Source organism: Polyodon spathula, chromosome 11 (genome assembly GCF_017654505.1).
Source record: "Polyodon spathula isolate WHYD16114869_AA chromosome 11, ASM1765450v1, whole genome shotgun sequence".
Classification (NCBI taxonomy): domain Eukaryota; kingdom Metazoa; phylum Chordata; class Actinopteri; order Acipenseriformes; family Polyodontidae; genus Polyodon; species Polyodon spathula.
The window spans coordinates 17255994-17276842 of record NC_054544.1 but is presented as its reverse complement, the minus strand read 5'-3'; the positions used below and the strand labels follow the sequence as shown (position 1 = coordinate 17276842).

Here is a 20849-nt window from a genome sequence, read left to right as displayed (position 1 = left end):
TAATATAAATACCATTTGCATTCATGCAGCAGTATAAACATTTATTTTAAAGAATTAAACATTTAATTTTTTAATAATAGTCATTTTAAGGTTTGTTGAATGAATAAGTTTCCCTGAAAAAAAAAAAAGTTAAACTCTACAAAGACATTCATGTTAAAAAAACTGAAATATAAAAACACTAAAAATAATAATAATAATAATAATAAATAATAATAATAATATAAAAAAAATGATGCTGGTGGCGATTTCATTCAAGCTTGCATATGCTAATATCCTTTCATACTGCTGAAAGAAACATGCACATCAAGCTCTGAGGTAGGCCAATCCATTGTGTTTGAGGTTCTGCTACGGATTTATAATCTTTTAAAGTAACAAAAAAAGCCATTTGTTTTTTTCTTACTGCTGGGTTATGTGTGGAATTTCTTACCTGCATAAACCTGAGATTACACTGCTGAAAATGAGTCTTTTGATATCCGTAGCAGGAACTCTAAACTTTTTTAAGCAAAAGGAGAAATGCCATAGCCACTGAAGAGAAGACATGCGGCACTGCTTACTTAAAACCCCATCCTGTCCCCCCAAGGACAATGGCAGCCACCAGGATGGCGCCTGCGATGGAACCTATTATAAGATTGGTGGCACTAGGACCTGTGACAAAGGGATTATGGGAAGAAACACGTAAGAACCAAACCATGCAGGTCACATTGAAGGGAAATCATTTTGTTGCTAAATACATATCCTAAAATGACATTTAGGTTTTATTCCTCCCTGTCCACATTTATCCTTCACTTGAGTTTAATTGCATGACTCTTAGTTTACTATTAGTGGTGGGTGTAGGGACAGACCGCCAGCTGTTTTTCTCTAACTACAGTTTGGACAGTACGGAGTAGGATTTTCTGCCTAAATTAGACTCTATTCAGCCTCAAGTTCATTAATTTAGTGAAGACACTTGTTTATATTATAGGACCATAAACACGCACAACATGGAAAGGCAGACCAAGAATGCTCCAAATATGTCAACTCACAGACTGTACTGAATAGCACATATTCATATATTCATAAACAGTACTTTTTACCATTTCAATTACACTACGTGAATTACGGAAACAAGCAACAGAAGAGTACAGTTGATTTCAGTGTTTCATCTTTGTTTAAAATATAGTATAATGTGAAATTGTAAGCAAGAAAATATTTTTTTTCAATTATAAGCAAGAAAAACTGAATTATTTATATTTTATTTAAAGTTTTAGTTACGTGAATGAAGAAAATCTATCACCAAGATAACAGTATAGCTAAATATGACTTAAAACCATCAAATAACCTGTCAATTAATTATTGAATAAGGTTTAATCCAATGTTGATTTTATATTTAAAATATTTACGGAAACCAACAATTCTCTTTTTATAAATTTTGCATAATAAATAAAGCTATAGAAAACGGATACCTATCTATAAAACAGAAATGTGTTAGTTATCACTACAGTAGTATTAGGGGTTTTGTTTATGCCCCACATGCCCCAGAAAGGAGAGGGTTAAACACTGCATGACAAAGATCACATGACACTGACAAGTCCAATCACATGACGGATACAGTCACCACATGAAACAAAGCCACTGGGACGGTGCACAGAGGGCTCATGGTCATCACATATACCTCAAACACTAAGGCACCAATATTGAAAAACTCTGAAACTGAGAAAGATGCTTACACTATTCCCCACCCTGTGCCTCCAAATATCACCCCCAGAGCCAGAATGATCCCTGCTACTGCACCTATCAGTCTGTTAGTGGCCATGCCGACTGTACAGAGGGAAAAGGGATAGTTTTACCAAAAAGATTACCATTTGTTTATTTGTTTCTATAGCTGGAACGGATTTACTGGCATGTCTATCTAGTGCAATCATGACAAGATTAGATCAAAAGAAACTCCTGTGTTTTATCACTTGTCGGTTTTACTAAAATGAAATGATATGCTGTTGTTCTTTAAAATTAGAAAAAAAAAAATTGTTTTTCATTCTAATAATAATTCCATTAGTATTTTATTATTTTATGGTAATACTAATCAGTATTTTTTTTTCAACTGAATTTTCCTTTTTCATCAAAAATAGTTACAATGAAGGACAGACCAAAATTCTTTCTTCTTTCTAGTACTTTCTGATCTATGGGGAAATGTGTGACAATAAAAAAGAAAATCTGTGTTTTAAAACATTACTCACTACTACTTAATATCTGAGACAGTAACAGATTTCACATTTGAAATTAAAATCCATACGATATTAGCAGTATTTTTTTAGCAGGTTGGTTTAAATGGAGAAATCAAGCAGCATGGTTTATATTTTCTCAAATAACACTGATTTGTCCACCTCTGTGTCTAGGTTATGTCACAGCACAGGTACCAAACTTGCATTCTAGGTAAGCACTGCTGCATACAACAGTACATTATATATAGTACATTATATCTCAGCAGAGAATGTTCCCTTAAGAGCCCTCAGATACAATTAGTCTCAGTGTGCAATGTAGCTATTACTGCAAAACAACAGTTATATACCAGGTGTGCATCGCTTTCTTGTTCTGCAAAACACCTTGCCAGAAAGAAAATAAATATTTTGGTCTGGCCTAACCTGTACAAAGAAACACATTCAAAGAGCAAGGAAAAACAAAACAAAACAAAACATTAACAGTTGAGCTGTCTGGTGGAACTCATATACTGTAGTGAAATATTTCTCAGGTGATTGAAATGCATTAGGTGGCATGTATTGTACATATTCAGTCTGAAATGTGGTATTATTTAAATCCTTCAGATGTTGTTTGGATAATTGTGTAAATAACATACAATATCTAATATAACTGAATATGTCTCACTGTATTCAATGAAGTTAATGATTTTTAATAATCCTAATTTCAAAGATTCTAGATGCTAACAGATGCAGCATGCCTTGTACAGCTCTACTGTGACATTAGGATTGCTTACAGGTGTTTATTCAAAAGTTGTAAGGAAATAAAACAATTGAATTTGTGGCTTATAAATTTGTGTTTCTTTACAGTTCTATAGTACCTGTTCATGCAAATCTGTAAAACCTCAAAAAACATACCCATGCAATTAAAATGATCCTCTAGTTCTTACTATTGAGGTAAACACAACCTTTTCAGCAAGCAATTCAAACTCAAGTGAAATTAAACAAACCCTTGGGCCCATCGTCAGGATTAGGCGGGGGTTCCTTAATCGGGTCATAGATGCTGCAGTCTGTTCCAGCCCAGGTTGAGTCACATGTGCAGGTGGCTTCATTATTGCAGACCTGCAGGATGAGGTGCAGCATTATTGCTTCTCACACTTACATTGCAATAAACTTTGATATGAAAGAATATACCACATATTTACCACCCTGAACCATGGTTAACCATGTTTTTTTAACACTACCATACTTAGATGTTATTTACCATGTTGTACCATGATTTCATGATGCGTTATTACCATTTACTGGGCTTCAGGGTATACCACAGCAACCTTTCATAAGAAAAGGTGAGTTACCTGGTGAGTGAAGATCTTCATCCACACATTCCTCTACTATTTTTGTAAGCAAACTATTAGTTAAGTAGCAGGGTGCTGTTGATCTTCTATCTCTACATGTTATATACCACATTTACAGATGCATTCTTTCCCTGGATGACTTACCCCATGTCCTGAGCACACCGGCCCGTTTGATCCACTGGGACAGGTGCTCATATTTAAGGACGGTATCGGCAAGCATTTTCTATCGAGGCACATCATGGACGGGCCACAGGGCGTTCCGTCCTCTACATAGCCTAGGTCTGTTTCATCATCCAACAAGACATGGCCTCCACTGGAGAGAAAGCTTAACAGTGTCAATGATGTCCCCCAAAAGTAGTCTTGATATTCAAGTGATTTAGCACAAGAAATTTACAATGAACATAGGGATTTATCACAGTGTAATTCATACTGAAAATAGGGATTTATCACAGTATAATTCATACTGAACATAGGGATTGATCACAGTGTAATTCATACTGAACATAAGGATTTATCACAGCGTAATTGATGCTGAAAATAGGGATTTATCATAGTGTAATTCATACTGAACATAGGGATTGATCACAGTGTAATTCATGCTGAACATAAGGATTTGTCACAGTGTAATTCATACTGAAAATAGGGATTTATCACAGTGTAATTCATATTGAAAATAGGGATTTATCATAGTGTAATTCATACTGAACATAAGGATTTATCACAGTGTAATTCATACTGAACATAGGGATTGATCACAGTGTAATTCATACTGAACATAAGGATTTGTCACAGTGTAATTCATATTGAACATAGGGATTTATCACAGTGTAATTCATATTGAAAATAGGGATTTATCATAGTGTAATTCATACTGAACATAAGGATTTATCACAGTGTAATTCATACTGAACATAGGGATTGATCACAGTGTAATTCATACTGAACATAGGGATTTATCACACTATTCAGTATGGATAGGTGGTCCATCTACAGCTGGAGTTTAATACAGATTTGACTGGATAAATACTAAACTTAACCATTTAACTGACTACTTTTTGAGCTATTTAGTAAAGTTACATGTTGCTTCTGTCAACACCCTAGTCTTGCATTAGCATACACAGAAGAACTCTACTTGTAGTTAGTGATTGAATCCACTTCTTATGTAGTACACTACTGGATATGCTCCAATTAACTGCCCTTGGATTTTCACCTTGGATATTGTGGAGGGAGAAATAATAAGAACAAGGGTTTACAGCACAGTAACAAATAAATCTGAAATGATGATAAGGGAGGCATTGACAAGACTACAGATATATATGCTATGAAACTATTATAAACATAATACTTAAGTGTAACTAGAGGTAAAAAAAAAAAATATATCAGTTAAGTGCTGCCTCAGTGCTGAGTCTGAATTTAATCAAATCAGTTATTCCACTCTAGATCTGCTGTTGCTGCTCTGTCAATAGACCCTTTATGATGTTTGTTTATCCAAACTGTACTTTGCTGTGTTATCACAGGATAACAGGATTTGGAAACTCAGTGGAAGCAAATGACAGAGAGATTCCACTTGTCATATAATATTAAAAAAATGTAATTTATGTATGACAGTGTATGTGCATGTGATTAGTAAAAAAGAGAATATTTCTGAAATCAGCACTATGCTTTCATATGTTTCATATGTTAAAGAAAATTCAGTCACCTGTGCATTCTTTTCCAATATAGTACCTGACAAAGGCCCACTTGATAGCAATAAGGATTCAGTAGGTAAGAATCTGGCATATATGCTCACTTACCTACAGTCTACAAGTCTCCCCTGGTGGTTGAAGGATGCTGGAGTGACATCACCTTTCATAAAGCCAACACGTGGGATCCGGCCAATGCTTGTACAGAGAAGGTACCCACAGAAAACATCACTGGAAAAATAAGGGCAAGCAATGGTTAACATTCCTGGAGTGATTAACAAGCCATTCCAATTGCTTTGGAAGCTCTTTAACAGGAATATAAGAGCTTGGCTACCAGTTTCAGCTAAGAACTCCTTTAAACCTCTGTAATTCTATTTTTTTTTTTAAAAGTCATTATCATTTAATGCCATTGTATCTGCATTACAAAAGCAATACAGTGGTTCTGTATGAAAAAGCAGTCGTATGAACAGTACCAGAAGGTTGGACTGAGAAGGGAAGGCTGAGGAAAAATGAAAATCACAAAATGAAGATCCTCTGGTGTTGTTTTCTTCATAGCAGAAGGACTATCAAGTTGTGCCTTTAATGTGCTTTCATTTCAAGATGAACTTTGCCAGAAAGGACATTGTCATGCTGACTGAAAGGTAGCAAGTGTATTGACTGAAAATCATAGGTACAATTGACAAAGTTAATCCTAGTCCCTACTTCTAGTGCAGCACAGAGACCAGGACCAGAGGACACAGTTGGAAACTGAGTGAAAACAGATCAGAACAGAACAGGTCAGAGGATGAGAATTCAAATTCTTTTCAGCATATATTTGAAGATTACAAGACATATTTTTTAATGATCAATCTTCTTTGAATGAATACTGTCATTTTTTAAAGGTTCTTTGCAGTCTTTCATGGTATTCCTAATACACCAGGAGGATGACCAAATAGTCTTTCACTTCTATAATAAAGTCTTCAATGAAACAGAATGAATACAATTAATATTTTCAGAGACTGCTTAAGAAATATCTTTCAATGAGGGGCAATTGAAAAACAATACAAATTTCCCAAATTCAAAAAGACGTAGATCTAAGGCACACTGCGAGGGCAGAATAATTTCCGGACCTTTAAACCGTAAACAAAATAACTGCTTTTGATACATCACACAGGATTTATACAGCAGGAATCTGTGCGTGTGTTTGAGAATGCTAGATAACTAATATCTCATTTAGAACAATAGGGGAAAGGGCTGCTTATGCAAAAGTGAGAACATCTGCTAGCTCAGATGCAACATCATCATCAAAGCATTCTAGGTGCTTCTACTAAAGAGACTATTACAATGTGCTGCTTTGATTGTATTTTATTTTTAACACAAGTGGGTCTTCAAAGGCCAACATCACCATAACTGCAACATGTGGAATTATGTTCACATTCCAACCATAGCACATACAAAGGTTTCATTAATGTATTCATTTCATTATTTACATTTTAAATATACTTCAGTATATTCCTGTGGTTCAAAATGGTCTCAACATGGCCTTCATCATCTAAGGGTTTTACTGCCTTTGCTTGAGAAGAGGAGTGGCCGTGGTCAAGCCCAGGTCCCCTCACTACGGTAGAGGTTTTTGAAACACTGGGTATGTTCCTGACACCTTCCTGTTTCTGCAAATTCTTGCTTGCTCAAGCTCACGAGTGAAATGTGGCCCAGGGATGTGGGCCCTGCTTTATTAATCCACTTTATTAAACACAAAAATAATACTGTAAATGTAATTGTACTTAGCGATGTTAGCAATGAACTATCAATCAAAGAGTGAAAGGTTTGCAATATTAAGAACTGACACTGATTTCATTCAAAAATGGTTTGGATCATTACAATTATTACAAGCAAAACTCACTGTTTGTTGCACTGGATCCACTTGTCTCCATCTCTACCACAGTTCCCCTTCTCTGTTCCCTCTGTATTTAGTTTCTCGTAGCAAAATTTGTCAGATCCACCTGCCTCTGACAGGATGAAAGGTGATTAGGATCTATCAGTAATTACAGCTGGTTTTACAGATCCTGATTATGGCTACTCTTGGACTACCTCACCTAAAGTAACATTAGTCAAATATTAGTGATAAACAGGGTGGATGAAAACAGGCTGTTGGGGTTTAGGGATTGCCAATTGCAAAAATGGCAAAAGTATTAATTAACAAACAATCGTAAATGAACTAGATCTGTGATTATAAGTACTGATAAAGTGAAATCCACAGCCACTTGTATATCCCACTACAATTACTGTAAATCTCCTTGGTGGATAAAAGCAGAAATACATTGTGCCGCTTACTTGCGCCCCATATGTATCTGCACTGGTTATCCCTTGTTTTACACTCTCCATTATAGCATCTTCCCTAAAACAGAAACAGAATAAATATGCATAAGAGAACTGTAATATTTACAAGACATGAACAGCTCAGCTTTATGAAGAAGCCAGTGTGGATCAAAGGTATATTTTAGTGAGTCTGCTAATCTGCAGCCCATACTCATAATGCCATAGTAACTACTCTGCTGACCTTATAAATAACACATAGGTGTTCCAGTAAATACATTCCAATCCTATGGACCACAGATTTTCACATCTAAAGCATATCTTTTTGAGGTTTCAGTAGGTCTGATGTATTTATTCAGTAAATTCAGATTGTAGAGGACCTGACTAAGACTAAGACTGTATCCAAATGCATATATGCTGCAGGTTTGGGCATATTCTCTCTTTGTAAAAAAGTTAACAACAAACGTAATGTATATATAGTACCATGATAAAGGCAACACACTCTTTGTAATCTCAAAGATATACAGATGTCTGTTCCACCACTTGATTCATCAATTTAAACATTCAGATTTCTGAGGTAAAACTTACTACAGTGTAGAGCACTGCACTTGTATCAAATACCTGGTTAGAGTTGCAGTGGTATCCATCCTGCTTATGAAGGTTAGGTGGGCACTGATAAAATAAATAAATAAATACATAAACACATTAGTCATTTTAGGCGTTAAAATAAAAGTTTAGGCTAAAACTCTTTTTTTTTTTTTTACTAGCAAAGTAGTAACCAAAAGAAACAATAAGCTGGGGTATGAATTTGTCCCATCCAGTAAACATTACCAAACCCATACCTGACCAGAGTCTCCAGGGCACATTTCTGTGATATCACAATCATTGACAGCGTAACGACAGTCATACCCCCTTGGATAAAACTAAAAACAAAAGAAACAGACGTTTAAAAAAGTATTTGAAACGTGGATGACTGTTCATAAACTGGTATACAGTAACACTGACAGCCTACACAATTATCACATAGGTTTTGAGTCAGACATGCATTACACAAGATCATTTTCTGATCTGCACAGTTATTCATTTAATAGTCCAACATTGCTCAAATTAAATAATATGTAAGCAGGCACATGTAGATAAGCGCAAGAAATTTTGAGAGGAATAAAACAAATGTAACTGTATAAAACAAGCAAGGAACAGCTCTGAGTGTTTAGTTGTTGTTCTGGCTAGTTTTATACTGTTTAATATATTTAATATGCCTTTGCATTAGATTCGAATTAGAGTCCGTGTAAAACGAGGGACAACACTGTATACAGTCCAGTGTTTTGTAGTGTATAAAAATACTTCAAAACAGTGGTGATATAACTCAGGCACGCATATTCCCTAGTGCCTATTTCACTACTTACCAGACAAGTGTTATTGCAGCAGGGCCCATCACTGCAATGAGCTCCATTGGAGAGAGAGCACTTCTTACAGCAATCCCCATAGCACTCCTGGAAGAAAGAAAATATCTCAGGATTTTGAGAGTTCAATCATGTTAGATTTCAAAGTACGAAGGAAATGTACATAAGATGGTGACGCCAGTCTAGGAAAGGGGGCCAGTAAATTCAAGGTACTCATTAGCTTATCGTGTGTTCTTGGTAAGCAAGGCTGTACTTACTACTCTCACTCCACAGTCACATTCCTCCCCTGGCTCCACGTATCCGTTCCCACATTCTGTCGCCTCAAACAACTGGAAGAGAAAGAAATACCTGCCAATGAACCACACTGGCTCCATGCTAACTAAGGTTTTAAAATCCATTATTGTTTTAAGCTACTGTACATTAGCAATCGTCACCCTAGTGCAGAAGATCTTTTAGTGTTTTCTTTTTACTTGAAAATTAGTTTATCCTGGCATTCATGGGAAAAAAAAAAACATATATCTTTAATATATGGTAGAATATTATGACCCTTATATTTCATTATTAGAAATTGGCCCCTTTTATATATATTTAAAATATATGGGATATATTTAAAATATATTTTAGTCTGTAATCTCTCTCTCTCTCTCTCTCTCTCTCTCTCTCTCTCTCTCTCTCTCTCTCTCTCTCTCTCTCTCTCTCTCTCTCTCTCTCTATATATATATATATATATATATATATAATGTATCAAATAAAATGTAGAAATTATGTATAAACTCTTGAGAACAATATGTGGGAAGGGGTTACATTGATGGGTTTCAGCCTTTTAACATATTTTTTTTTAAATACGACTTTACTTGCTTCATGAGCTCACCTTTGTAGGTCTGTTAAAAAGGCAGGATCCTCCACCTTTTTGCAAAAACTCCTTGTAATCTGAAATGCTGCATTTGGAAAACTTCCGAGTGTGTTGCACTCTATAAATAAGGACAGATTACATTTCAAAGTGTAGCCTTTTATTAACTCTAATTCAGATTCAGTGCAAGGCTTCAGAAATACTTATATACCAGAACTCAACAAGCTGCACTAAACCTTTCTGAAGCTTCATCCCAGTGAATTCTAGTTAATTACTAAATGAACGATGGCAGCCTACTGAGTGTTGTTTAACAGTACTGAAAAGACACAATCCCCAGGATTAAATGTCTATGTACAAAATCCATAACAGCAACACACAACACCACCCGCTACACAATGTTAGCGTTACAGCCATTATAATTACTGTTAACAGTACAGCCATTATAATTATTGTTAACAGTACAGCCATTATAATTATTGTTATTTGGTAAAAATATGCTATAAAGACAGCGCCACTATAATTATCCTAGAGTTGATATTAAATCAAGGTTTCAGTGGTGAACGGCTTTATATTACATTTCATCAGAAAGCTTGTCTAAAATTATTTTAAAAAGGCCAATTTCAGTAGTTCTACAGTTACATTACTGCTATGCCATTTAGTCAGCCTTTCAGCTAATAGAGGTACCCTGCCAGTGTGTGTGTGTCTCAAACGCTAACCATTCTGTGAGAGGAACTGAGAATATAAAACAAAAAATTAACAAATTGATATATTCAGACTCAAATTTTTTAAAAGCCCATCTGGTTAACTACAATTATTAGGTTGAGTAAGCCCCTCAAACCTTGCCTTGCCTTCCTGTTAAACATCACTGTGGAGATTTTGAAGTAATACACACAAGGACTGCTTGCAGCCCAATCATGTGAATGGACTGGCACACTCTCACTGTGTTAAGAGCTATCAGTATTAAGGGCAAGTGTAGCCCAGCTGCAACGATGATCCTAAACTAAATCATACTCAAGTAGTGAGAGGCTAAATGTGACGACCTATATAAAATAAAAAAACAAATGTATCTGTACTTCAGTACTAGAGATGGACTGCTAAACTTTGCCCTTTCGCATGGTGGAAGTCTGATTGCTGAAATGTAACTGGGACAAGACCAGTAAAAAACAGTGGTAAACATGCAATATATATGTTGTGTAATACTACTAATTAAAAATGCAATCATGTTTCCAGAGTATAAATTTCACATGTAAGGGGCTTGCCATAATTTTCATAATTTTCTGTATTTGACTGATATGCTATGCCGATAGATTTAAACATTCACTATAGAAACAATTAGAGGATCAAAAAGAGCTTATCCCTTCATATAAATAAAATGCTGTAGATGGTTTATAGTCGCATAACACAAGCCTATGTTGTTGGTATCAGTTTATCTAGTGTGATGCTCTAAATAAAATTCATCATTCTGCAATTTCAACTGACTATCTGTGCACCTGAAACAAATCCAGATACAGACTTCTGTCATTGGTCACACAATACAGATTCTATTACCCTGTTTCTTCCATGATGCATCCAACCCAAGACTCTGTGCACCCACACTCCTCTGCAAGAATGAAAGTAAAAAGGCTTGTTTACAGCTGACATATAACAGACAAAGAAATGGTATTCTGATTCCTGGACTGGTAAGTTTTAAGATAACCAGCAAGCATTTCCTCTGACAAAGATAATATAGGAAACCTACACCAACGTCTGCACAAACAATAAAAGACACTCAGGGTTATTTTGAAAGCTTTTAACTGAAAAGTGTAAAGTACTCCATTGTTTTTAATTAATAAGAAAGAAAGACGCATCTGTTAAAGTTACAAAACTAGAAATAAACACATATTGATTAACACTTCATTGTAAAAAGGATACTGACAAGCATATGTAACATGGATTTGTAATGCAAAGTGCACCTTATAAAGGTAAAGATCTAAAGCAATGGGTCACATGAGATTCTGGATAGTTTTAGTACAGGAAGATATCCGGTATTGGTACTGTATTAAATGGTTTGACATGGTTATTAAGCAAGCATTACTGTTAGGGTTACCGTGGTCCCTAGAGATGTGGCAGTGAGGTAAAACCAAAACAGAGGTTTTTACATTATTTAAATAGCACGTTTTTTAAACCATAGCACTAAAATTTTATTAAATTTAAATAAATACACTATTTAGATTAAATGAATAGACCAATTCTGATCAGGCAAATATGCAATATGATATAACAGACCCAGAAGTAACACTGTTTTATGTTAATTGTATCTCTACAGCTGTACACACTGAGTAAGGTAAAGGTGTATACTGTACTTTTTCTTGAAGCTGGGTCCCACTGAATCCCCAGGTTCTGAGCCAAGCTCTGGGACAATGCAGCTGCCATTGCCCACGTTGAACCATACTGGTGTTCAAAGAAAGGAATTGATTACTTTAATTTAAACACTTTTTTTTTATTTTTTTTTTTTTTTTTACTGTATTTAGATAGAAATTGATGCAGTCTCATCACTATCCAACATAAAATAAAATATACACATGTGGGTATTGTCTGACAGTATGTCGTCTCTGTTTACATGATGTATGTTTCAAAGTTTTTGGTGGCTATCTCTAATCAGGTTGAGATTGTACTATATTCCTCGCACACGCTTTGTTTTGTAATACAACGAGTGCAAGAGAAAGCACAGTCTCAACTTGATTAGAGGTTGTCACCAAAGAATTTTATTTATCTAAATAAAAAAAACACGCTTAGAATGCTTTGTCATTGACATTTTGAGTGTGAGATCTACACTCTCATCATAAGTGTAGCTGCTGTTAAGACATTCCAATAGGTACATGACTGATCATTTCTGTTACATCTATTGCTGTGAAGCCCTGCAACAAAAGTTAAGCGTGATTTTCTGAATGCTCACCTCATTCACTCCTACACCACGGGTCACTGAACAAATCCCACCAAAGTAGGCAATACTACTCCTTGCATAGTGAAACGTCACATTTCTGGAATAGAAACAGATCTTTATGTGATAGGTGCACTTTGAATATTAAAATAAAAGCAACTAAATTATTATCATAAAAACTACTCACTGATTCCTTGCTGTAGTTTGTTGCATTTTTTATTAACACTTTAAAATAATGAATGCAAATTCATGTGAATTTCATAGGATTGCACGGTAGTAACATCTGAATAAGAACTGTTGTGTTCTTATTTTTTTGTAATGATCGCCACATTTATTCCCCAGACAGCTCAGGAAAACCTCATCAAAAAACAACATGATGGTAATTGTAGGGCAGATAGACCACAAGTTAATGCTACAGAATGTGATCTAAATTCCATACTTTTATAATGTAAATACACTAGATATGCACATTCTTGGTGCTCTAAGAGCGCTGGTATTTTGGTTAAATAATGTGTAGATTATTAAAATACGGCCATGTATCACAATGAGGAGAGAAAAAAAACACTTTGGTGGTCAGAGTTTGCCAGCCTTTTGCCCACAATGGATAGCCGGTCATCATGGAAACAGTGCCTTACCCCCACGTCCTCATATGGCACAAGAACCGGAAGGGGCGACGAAAGATCAGATTAACACGCATAGAAATAATACATACGAGAACAGGTGAACAGCGTCTGCACGTTGTCTGATACTGTGCTGCCTGTACTTGGAGAAATCCCGAAGCATTTCAATGGGCTTCTCGCCGACAGGGATTTGGTCCCGGTCCGTCCAGATTTCCACACCAACCAGGACCACCCTGGTGTGGAGCTGCTCTTTAAACACCTATCGGCAAAGACAGCACAGGGACAGGAGAAGAACACTGGGTGTGAGAGAAGAAGCGTGCCAGAGTCTAGCCAGTCTGTGCAAGTGGAAACACAACACAGGGGCCAAAGCAGAAAGGACACATGGGAAAAACAGATCATCATTAGTGAAAGTCAATAAAAAAACAAAGACATTTGTATCATTACATGTACTGTATCTACATTTTAGCAAACATTTTTGTAGATTGCTGTTTTATTTTTTGTGGCTTCTATATCTCTTGCAACAGTCCACGGCTTTGCAGACACTCAGGAGTAGCTGTTCGAAATCACTGTTAGGAATAGAGTATGTGCTGGCCATGAAACTGGCAGTTTCTTAATTTTTAAACAGCATAATGTTTAGGTTTACAATGACTGCAGGACAAAACAAATGGATACTATTGATAAGCTTGAAATGAGTTGAATGCTTAATACGCTTACATGTCTACTATCATAGACTACATGAACAAAAGTACTGGTGCAATGAAAAAATGATCTTGGTTCTGTGAACAATATCCCAATATGTTCAAAAGAACCTCACACACCATATCATATTTAGTGACAGCGAAATTGAATGAAGTGGTTGGGTGTTATCGGTAGGCTACAAGTGTGGGCGCTGTAATCAGGAATTTGAAAAGCTCTCAATTAAATGAGTTGTTTTTGATGACCCTCATGAAACATCAGGCTAAGCAGGATGATATGCCTGGATTAAAAACTTTCAGGACATCAAACAATATCTTTCTTACTGCTGCCTGAGGGCTACTTTAGACTCAGATGGTGAATGCTGTACTCATTCTACGCTTTGATTCTGTAAAACGGGGGACGTGGCTAAAGAGTACATCTGTTGCTTGGCAAAGCTTCATTATTAGCAGCATTGTGGGGTTTTTTTTAAAGTAAAATACTGGCATACTGCCTTTAAGCCAAACTCTTCATAGATTTCCCTGTCTAATAAAATCTCATTGTGTTCAACTGGTGAATCTTTCCCGAGATAACAATGACGGCTCCAGGGTTTTTCTATGATGTGTTTTTTTTTTTTTTTTTTTTTTTTTACTTATCTGCAGTACGAAGCAAACAAATCAAAGACTATTTGATCTGCTTACGTGTGTTACCCAAAGGTTGTATAAAACACTCTGTATCTAACTAAAGGATTTAAAAATGGATTAGAATCTAAAGTTAAAAGATACACTAAACACGGTACAAGACCATCTGGTAAACTATACTATAAGTAGATGCTTTACATTAATTAAAGGCATCCAAGACATAATTACCCAATCAAGTCTAACCTGAATAGCCAAAGCAAATGTAATTTAAAATACTGATTAAACAACAGTTAACTACAGAAGAGATGTGATCTAAACACCAGCACTGTTCAACATTAAGACCAACCCTGGCAAATACACCAAAGAGACTGCCAGGCACTGTTAAAAGACACTGGGCCCGATCTTCAATCTTCACGCAATCCTGTCGCTAAATTGATGCAAAAAAATAGTGCTTTGGCACAAAATGAGAGTACAAAGCAATTGCGCGACATTGGAATATAGCAGTCTTTTGTGCAATTCGTAAATCTGCTTGTGCCTCGCAAAACCGTCTGCGCATTCACTACCAATATAGCAACTGCACACAACAGCCAAGCAAGAATGCAGAGTAATGGACAGTCGCCATCAGAAATGCGACAAATTGCTATCATTGGTGTTGCCACAGTATGTACCAATATGACAGCAGATGAGACCACACAATATATCGTGCACACATACAAACGGACTATTCAAATACACAGTTGGCTCCATAGCTAGGCGCCGAGTTTTCAAATTAATGTACTGATATCGCCACTGTTTTTTTGAATACGGACAGTATTGTATCACGAGGAAATACTAAATAGGTTTTTGTAAAGGCCAGCTGATCTGACATAGCTGTATGTTTTTGAAGTAAAATTAAAAAAAAAAAGGCTTTGGATACTGTCTTATATATATATATATATATATATATATATATATATATATATATATATATATATATATATATATATATATATATATATATATATATATAGTGCCGTGACAAAGTTTACTGTGGTAGCACACTCTCTGATTTGTAAATGTAACGAGTGCAAAGTAAACATTCACCTGCAAAGTAAACATCAGTCAAGCATTTTTATATACACAATACACATAAATGCGTTATGTTATTCATTCTACTCACCCATTTGAACATCACGATTAAGCCCAGTTGGTAAGGTTTTGAGAGTCACCAGAATGAATTTTTTTCATTATGCCATTTTTTTGTAAGAATATTTTTTAAATTCTAAAATGTTAATTGTAGCCTACTATGATTTCTCAATAAATAAACAGTCTCTGTTCAATTAGCAACACCAATATTCAAAAACTTAGTTTTCCTAAAAACGTTCAGAAATTACAGTTAACAGAACTGTTTGTCCCGCCTCAGCTAACTTATGATTGGACTGCTGCAGAGAAAATACAGGTCTTTGATTGGTTAATCGTATCACAGGTCTGACTTTAGGAAAACGTCAGCATGTCTTTCACAGCAAGAGTGACCTGTTGGTGTTTGGCTCGCCGACCTGCAGCTGCCCAACCCTCACCCGTAACGCACAGCAACCTATGGAATAGCCAAATAAAGCAATGGGCCACAAGATGGGTGTATGATGTATTTATACAATTAATTTACAGATGTGTGGCAACACACAGCAAAGATAACAGGCAGGACCCCCCTCCCCTCTTCAGCAATGCGGTTATGAACCGGTCAAGGTGGCGGACACGGCTGACTGGGTGATCCCCATTGTATCTCCTGCTACCTTCTGGAAGGTCCCGGTAGCCAGGATACACATACAGACAGACACTACCAATTACTCAGACAAGGCGTGACTGTGCAGGCTTGTTCTGGCCAGGTCATCATGCAGCATGTGGCATAGATGAGTCGAGATGATACCTGGACACGATTTGCTTATTGCCGAGCTCCTCATATGTTTGCCGAGGCCGGTGCACCCTTTCAGCATATCTTCGCCTATGTTGGGGTTGCTATTGCTGGGTGTGCCTTGCATCATTCACATCCACATGTCGACGGACATGCTGCATGCTACCCACGTTTCCCATTGTTGCCTGTTTGTAGTCAGTGCTGGAATGGTAGTGTGCGCGGAGTTAACGCAGTCCTTTTACAATCCTTATTCTGCGCGCCACAAACCTGGTTTTGTGCTTGGCGCATACCTTCGAATATACCAGGAACACGCACATTGTTGGCCACTCCCCCCCATATTGCGCGATGCATACATTTTATTTCTGCACAGCGAAGAATCAATTGTGATGTGAAAAATGACATTTCGAATATGGCAACTTGGCACAATTTCGGCACAACGGCCATTTGCGACGTGCATACCCCTCTGCGCGGTGCACAAACCTTTCGAATATCGGGCCCACTGGGTTTTCCTAAAGTGGCCTTTTTAAAGATTAAAACAATAGTGGTATTAAGATCTGATGTCTAGATCCGTGGAATAAAGGCCCATCATTTCAGGTACAAGCTCAATATGGATGTTACAACATGGCGACTTATTCCTTGGGGTTCCAAATTATAACTTCTCGCCCCGCGCTATGCACTTCATTCTGCTTCTGCCTGCAGAGCTAATGTTTTAACTTCTCGCCCCTCACTATGCACTTCATTCTGCTTCTGCCTGTAGAGCTAATGTTTTAATTTCTCACCCCACGCTATGCACTTCATTCTGCTTCTGCCTGTAGTGCTAATGTTTTAACTTCTCGCCCCATGCTATGCACTTCTTTCTGCTTCTGCCTGTAGAGCTAATGTTACTTACAGCGTCCACAAGGTTCACCACAGATTTTGCAAAGTTGTTAGTGTGCTGTCTGGTCTTGTGTCTCTTGTACTGCAGAAAAGAAACACACAGAAAAGCATTTTGCTGTATACTATATATTTAACAGAGGTCACCAGGCATACACACATTTACTGCTGTAGTGGATTATTTAGGAACACATTTACAAACTCTTTATTTCTAATTGTAGGACCCCTGCTTGTCAATTGTGTCACAATAGTTTATTAGTCTGCTCTGCATCTCCTCAACCAGCAGGTTACACTAAGGATGTGTAACTACTGCCCTCTTGTGGATATTCTAATTAAATACCAAGTCTCATATATATATTTGTTGAAAACATTGATAAAAATAACATTTTTTTTTATCTTACACTTACTGTGAGGTAACCAGTGGAGTACCACAGGGATCAGTATTATTTCTAATCTATATTAATGACTTAGATTCTGGTATAGTAAGCAAACTTGTTTAATTTACAGATGACACAAAAATAGGAGGATTGGTAAACACTGTTGCAGGAGCAAAGGTCATTCAAAATTATTTAGACATCACTCAGAATTGGGCAGACACATGGCAAATGGCATTTAATAGGGAAAAGTGTAAGGTACTGCATGCAGGCAATAAAAATGTGCATTATAAATATCATATGGGAGATACTAAAATTGAAGAAGGAATCTACGAAAAAGAACTAGGAGTTTATGTTGACTCGGAAATGTCTATCCTCTTATTTTAGTTTATTCATGATTATCTGTGTAAACATGCTACTTAAAAATATTTGCACTGCGTTTTTAATGTAAATTGTTTAAAATATAAGCGCAGCACGCACAATTACTGTCTGAGACTTGGCTTTATTAGAGTGAGCCAAGAATAACTACTGCTAACACTCTTAAAAAAAAATTATATATGTATATACAGTACTGTGCAAAAGTTTTAGGCAGGTGTGAAAAAATGCTGTAAAGTAAGAATGCTTTCAAAAATAGACATGTTAATAGTTTATATTTATCAATTAACAAAATGCAAAGTGAGTGAACAGAGGAAAAATCTACATCAAATCAATATGTGGTGTGACCACCCTTTGCCTTCAAAACAGCATCAATTCTTATAGGTACACTTGCACACAGTTTTTGATGGAACTCGGCAGGTAGGTTGGCCCAAACATCTTGGAGAACTAACCACAGTTCTTCTGTGGGTTTAGGCAGCCTCAGTTGCTTCTCTTTCTTTATGTAATCCCAGACAGACTCGATGATGTTGAGATCAGGGCTCTGTGGGGGCCATACCATCACTTCCAGGACTCCTTGTTCTTCTTTACGCTGAAGATAGTTCTTAATGACTTTCGCTGTATGTCTGGGGTCGTTGTCATGCTGCAGAATAAATTTGGGACAAATCAGATGCCTCCCTGATGGTATTGCATGATGGATAAGTATCTGCCTGCACTTCTCGGCATTGAGGAGACCATTCATTCTGACCAAATCCCCAACTCCATTTGCAGAAATGCAGCCCCAAACTTGCAAGGAACCTCCACCATGCTTCACTGTTGCCTGCAGACACTCATTCATGTACCGCTCTCCAGCCCTTCGGCGAACAAACTGCCTTCTGCTACAGCCAAATATTTTTGACTCATCAGTCCAGAGCACCTGCTGCCATTTTTCTGCACCCCAGTTCCTGTGTTTTCGTGCATAGTTGAGCCGCTTGGCCTTGTTTCCACGTCGGAGGTATGGCTTTTTGGCCGCAAGTCTTCCATGAAGGCCACTCCTAACCAGACTTCTCTGGACAGTAAATGGGTGTACCAGGGTCCCACTGTTTTCTGCCAATTCTGAGCTGATGGCACTGCTGGACATCTTCCGATTGCAAAGGGAAGTAAGCATGATGTGTCTTTCATCTGCTGCAGTAAGTTTCCTTGGCCGACCACTGCATCTACAGTCCTCAACGTTGCCCGTTTCTTTGTGCTTCTTCAAAAGAGCTTGGACAGCACATCTGGAAACCCCTGTCTGCCTTGAAATTTCTGCCTGGGAGAGACCTTGCTGATGCAGTATAACTACCTTGTGTCTTGCTGCTGTGCTCAGTCTTGCCATGGTGTATGACATTTGACAGTAAACTGTCTTCAGCAACCTCACCTTGTTAGCTGAGTTTGGCTGTTCCTCACCCAGTTTTATTGCTTCTAAACAGCTGTTTCTGTTTCAGTTAATGATTGTGTTTTAACCTACATATTGAATTGATGATCATTAGCACCTGTTTGGTATAATTGTTTAATCATACACCTGACTATATGCCTACAAAATCCCTGACTTTGTGCAAGTGTACCTAGAAGAATTGATGCTGTTTTGAAGGCAAAGGGTGGTCATACCAAATATTGATTTGATGTAGATTTTTCTTCTGTTCACTCACTTTGCATTTAGTTAATTGAAAAATATAATCTATTAGCATGTCTATTTTTGAAAGCATTCTTACTTTACAGCATTTATTCACACATGCCTAAAACTTCTGCACAGTACTATATATATATATATATATATATATATATATATATATATATATATATATTACACACACACACACACACACATATATATATATATATATATATATATATATATATATATATATATATATATATATATATATATACATACACACATACATACAGACACACACACACACTTTGTATGTCGCGAGAAGGCAGTGTTTAAGATAAGAACAATTATCAAAGTAAGATCAATTTATGCCCGTGCCAAAATTACTTTTAGGACCATTGATCTAGACAATGTGAGGAAGATATAAAAATGGCCAATAAGATGCTCAGATATGTATTGAAAAGTGTTGAATTTAAATCAAGGGAAGTAATGTTAAAACTGTACAATGCATTAGTAAGACCTCATCTAGAATATTGTGTTCTGGTCATCTCGCTACAAAAAGGATATTGCTGCTCTAGAAAGAGTGCAAAGAAGAGCGACCAGAATTATTCCGGGTTTAAAAGGCATGTCACATGCAGACAGGATTAAAGAATTTAATCTATTCAGCCTTGAACAGAGAAGACTACGCTGCGATCTGATTCAAGTATTCAAAATTCTAAAAGGTATTGACAATGTCGACCCAAGAACAAACAAGGACCAGGGGTCACAAGTGGAAATTAGACAAAGGGGCATTCAAAACAGAAAATACGAGAATTTTTACACAGAGAATTGTGAGTCTGGAACTCCCTAGTAATGCTGTTGAGGCTCCCCAGTAATGCTGTTGAGGCTGACACACTGGGATCCTTCAAGAAGCTGCTTGAAGAGATTCAGTGATCAATAAGCTACTAACAACCAAACGAGCAGGATGGGCCGAATGTTCTCCTCTCATTTGTAAACTTTTTTATATTCTTATGAGACTCACCGTCCTGTGATCGCTGACAATCATGAGTTCAAGGTACTTCATTTCTTCAAAAACATTACGAGGCACCTATTAAAAAAAAAAA

At 36.8% G+C, this 20849-nt stretch overlaps 1 protein-coding gene across 2 annotated transcripts in view; it reads right to left on the bottom strand.

Moving 5' to 3' along the window:
- The window catches only part of LOC121323229 (disintegrin and metalloproteinase domain-containing protein 23-like), a 61843-nt gene that overhangs the window by 5211 nt on the left and 35783 nt on the right, over positions 1 to 20849 (bottom strand). Inside the window, exons 9-25 of one of the 2 annotated variants that reach the window (XM_041264151.1) lie at positions 20768 to 20833; positions 17384 to 17452; positions 13386 to 13552; positions 12689 to 12773; positions 12096 to 12183; positions 11302 to 11353; positions 9775 to 9874; positions 9161 to 9232; positions 8907 to 8993; positions 8343 to 8423; positions 8122 to 8172; positions 7519 to 7582; positions 7088 to 7193; positions 5320 to 5439; positions 3671 to 3839; positions 3182 to 3293; positions 555 to 645 (exon numbers count right to left, since the gene is read on the bottom strand). In XM_041264151.1, coding sequence (XP_041120085.1) covers positions 555 to 645; positions 3182 to 3293; positions 3671 to 3839; positions 5320 to 5439; positions 7088 to 7193; positions 7519 to 7582; positions 8122 to 8172; positions 8343 to 8423; positions 8907 to 8993; positions 9161 to 9232; positions 9775 to 9874; positions 11302 to 11353; positions 12096 to 12183; positions 12689 to 12773; positions 13386 to 13552; positions 17384 to 17452; positions 20768 to 20833 — 1580 coding nt within the window. The remainder of the gene's footprint in view (positions 1 to 554; positions 646 to 3181; positions 3294 to 3670; positions 3840 to 5319; positions 5440 to 7087; positions 7194 to 7518; positions 7583 to 8121; positions 8173 to 8342; positions 8424 to 8906; positions 8994 to 9160; positions 9233 to 9774; positions 9875 to 11301; positions 11354 to 12095; positions 12184 to 12688; positions 12774 to 13385; positions 13553 to 17383; positions 17453 to 20767; positions 20834 to 20849) is intronic. The other variant, XM_041264152.1, reaches the window with a different exon arrangement.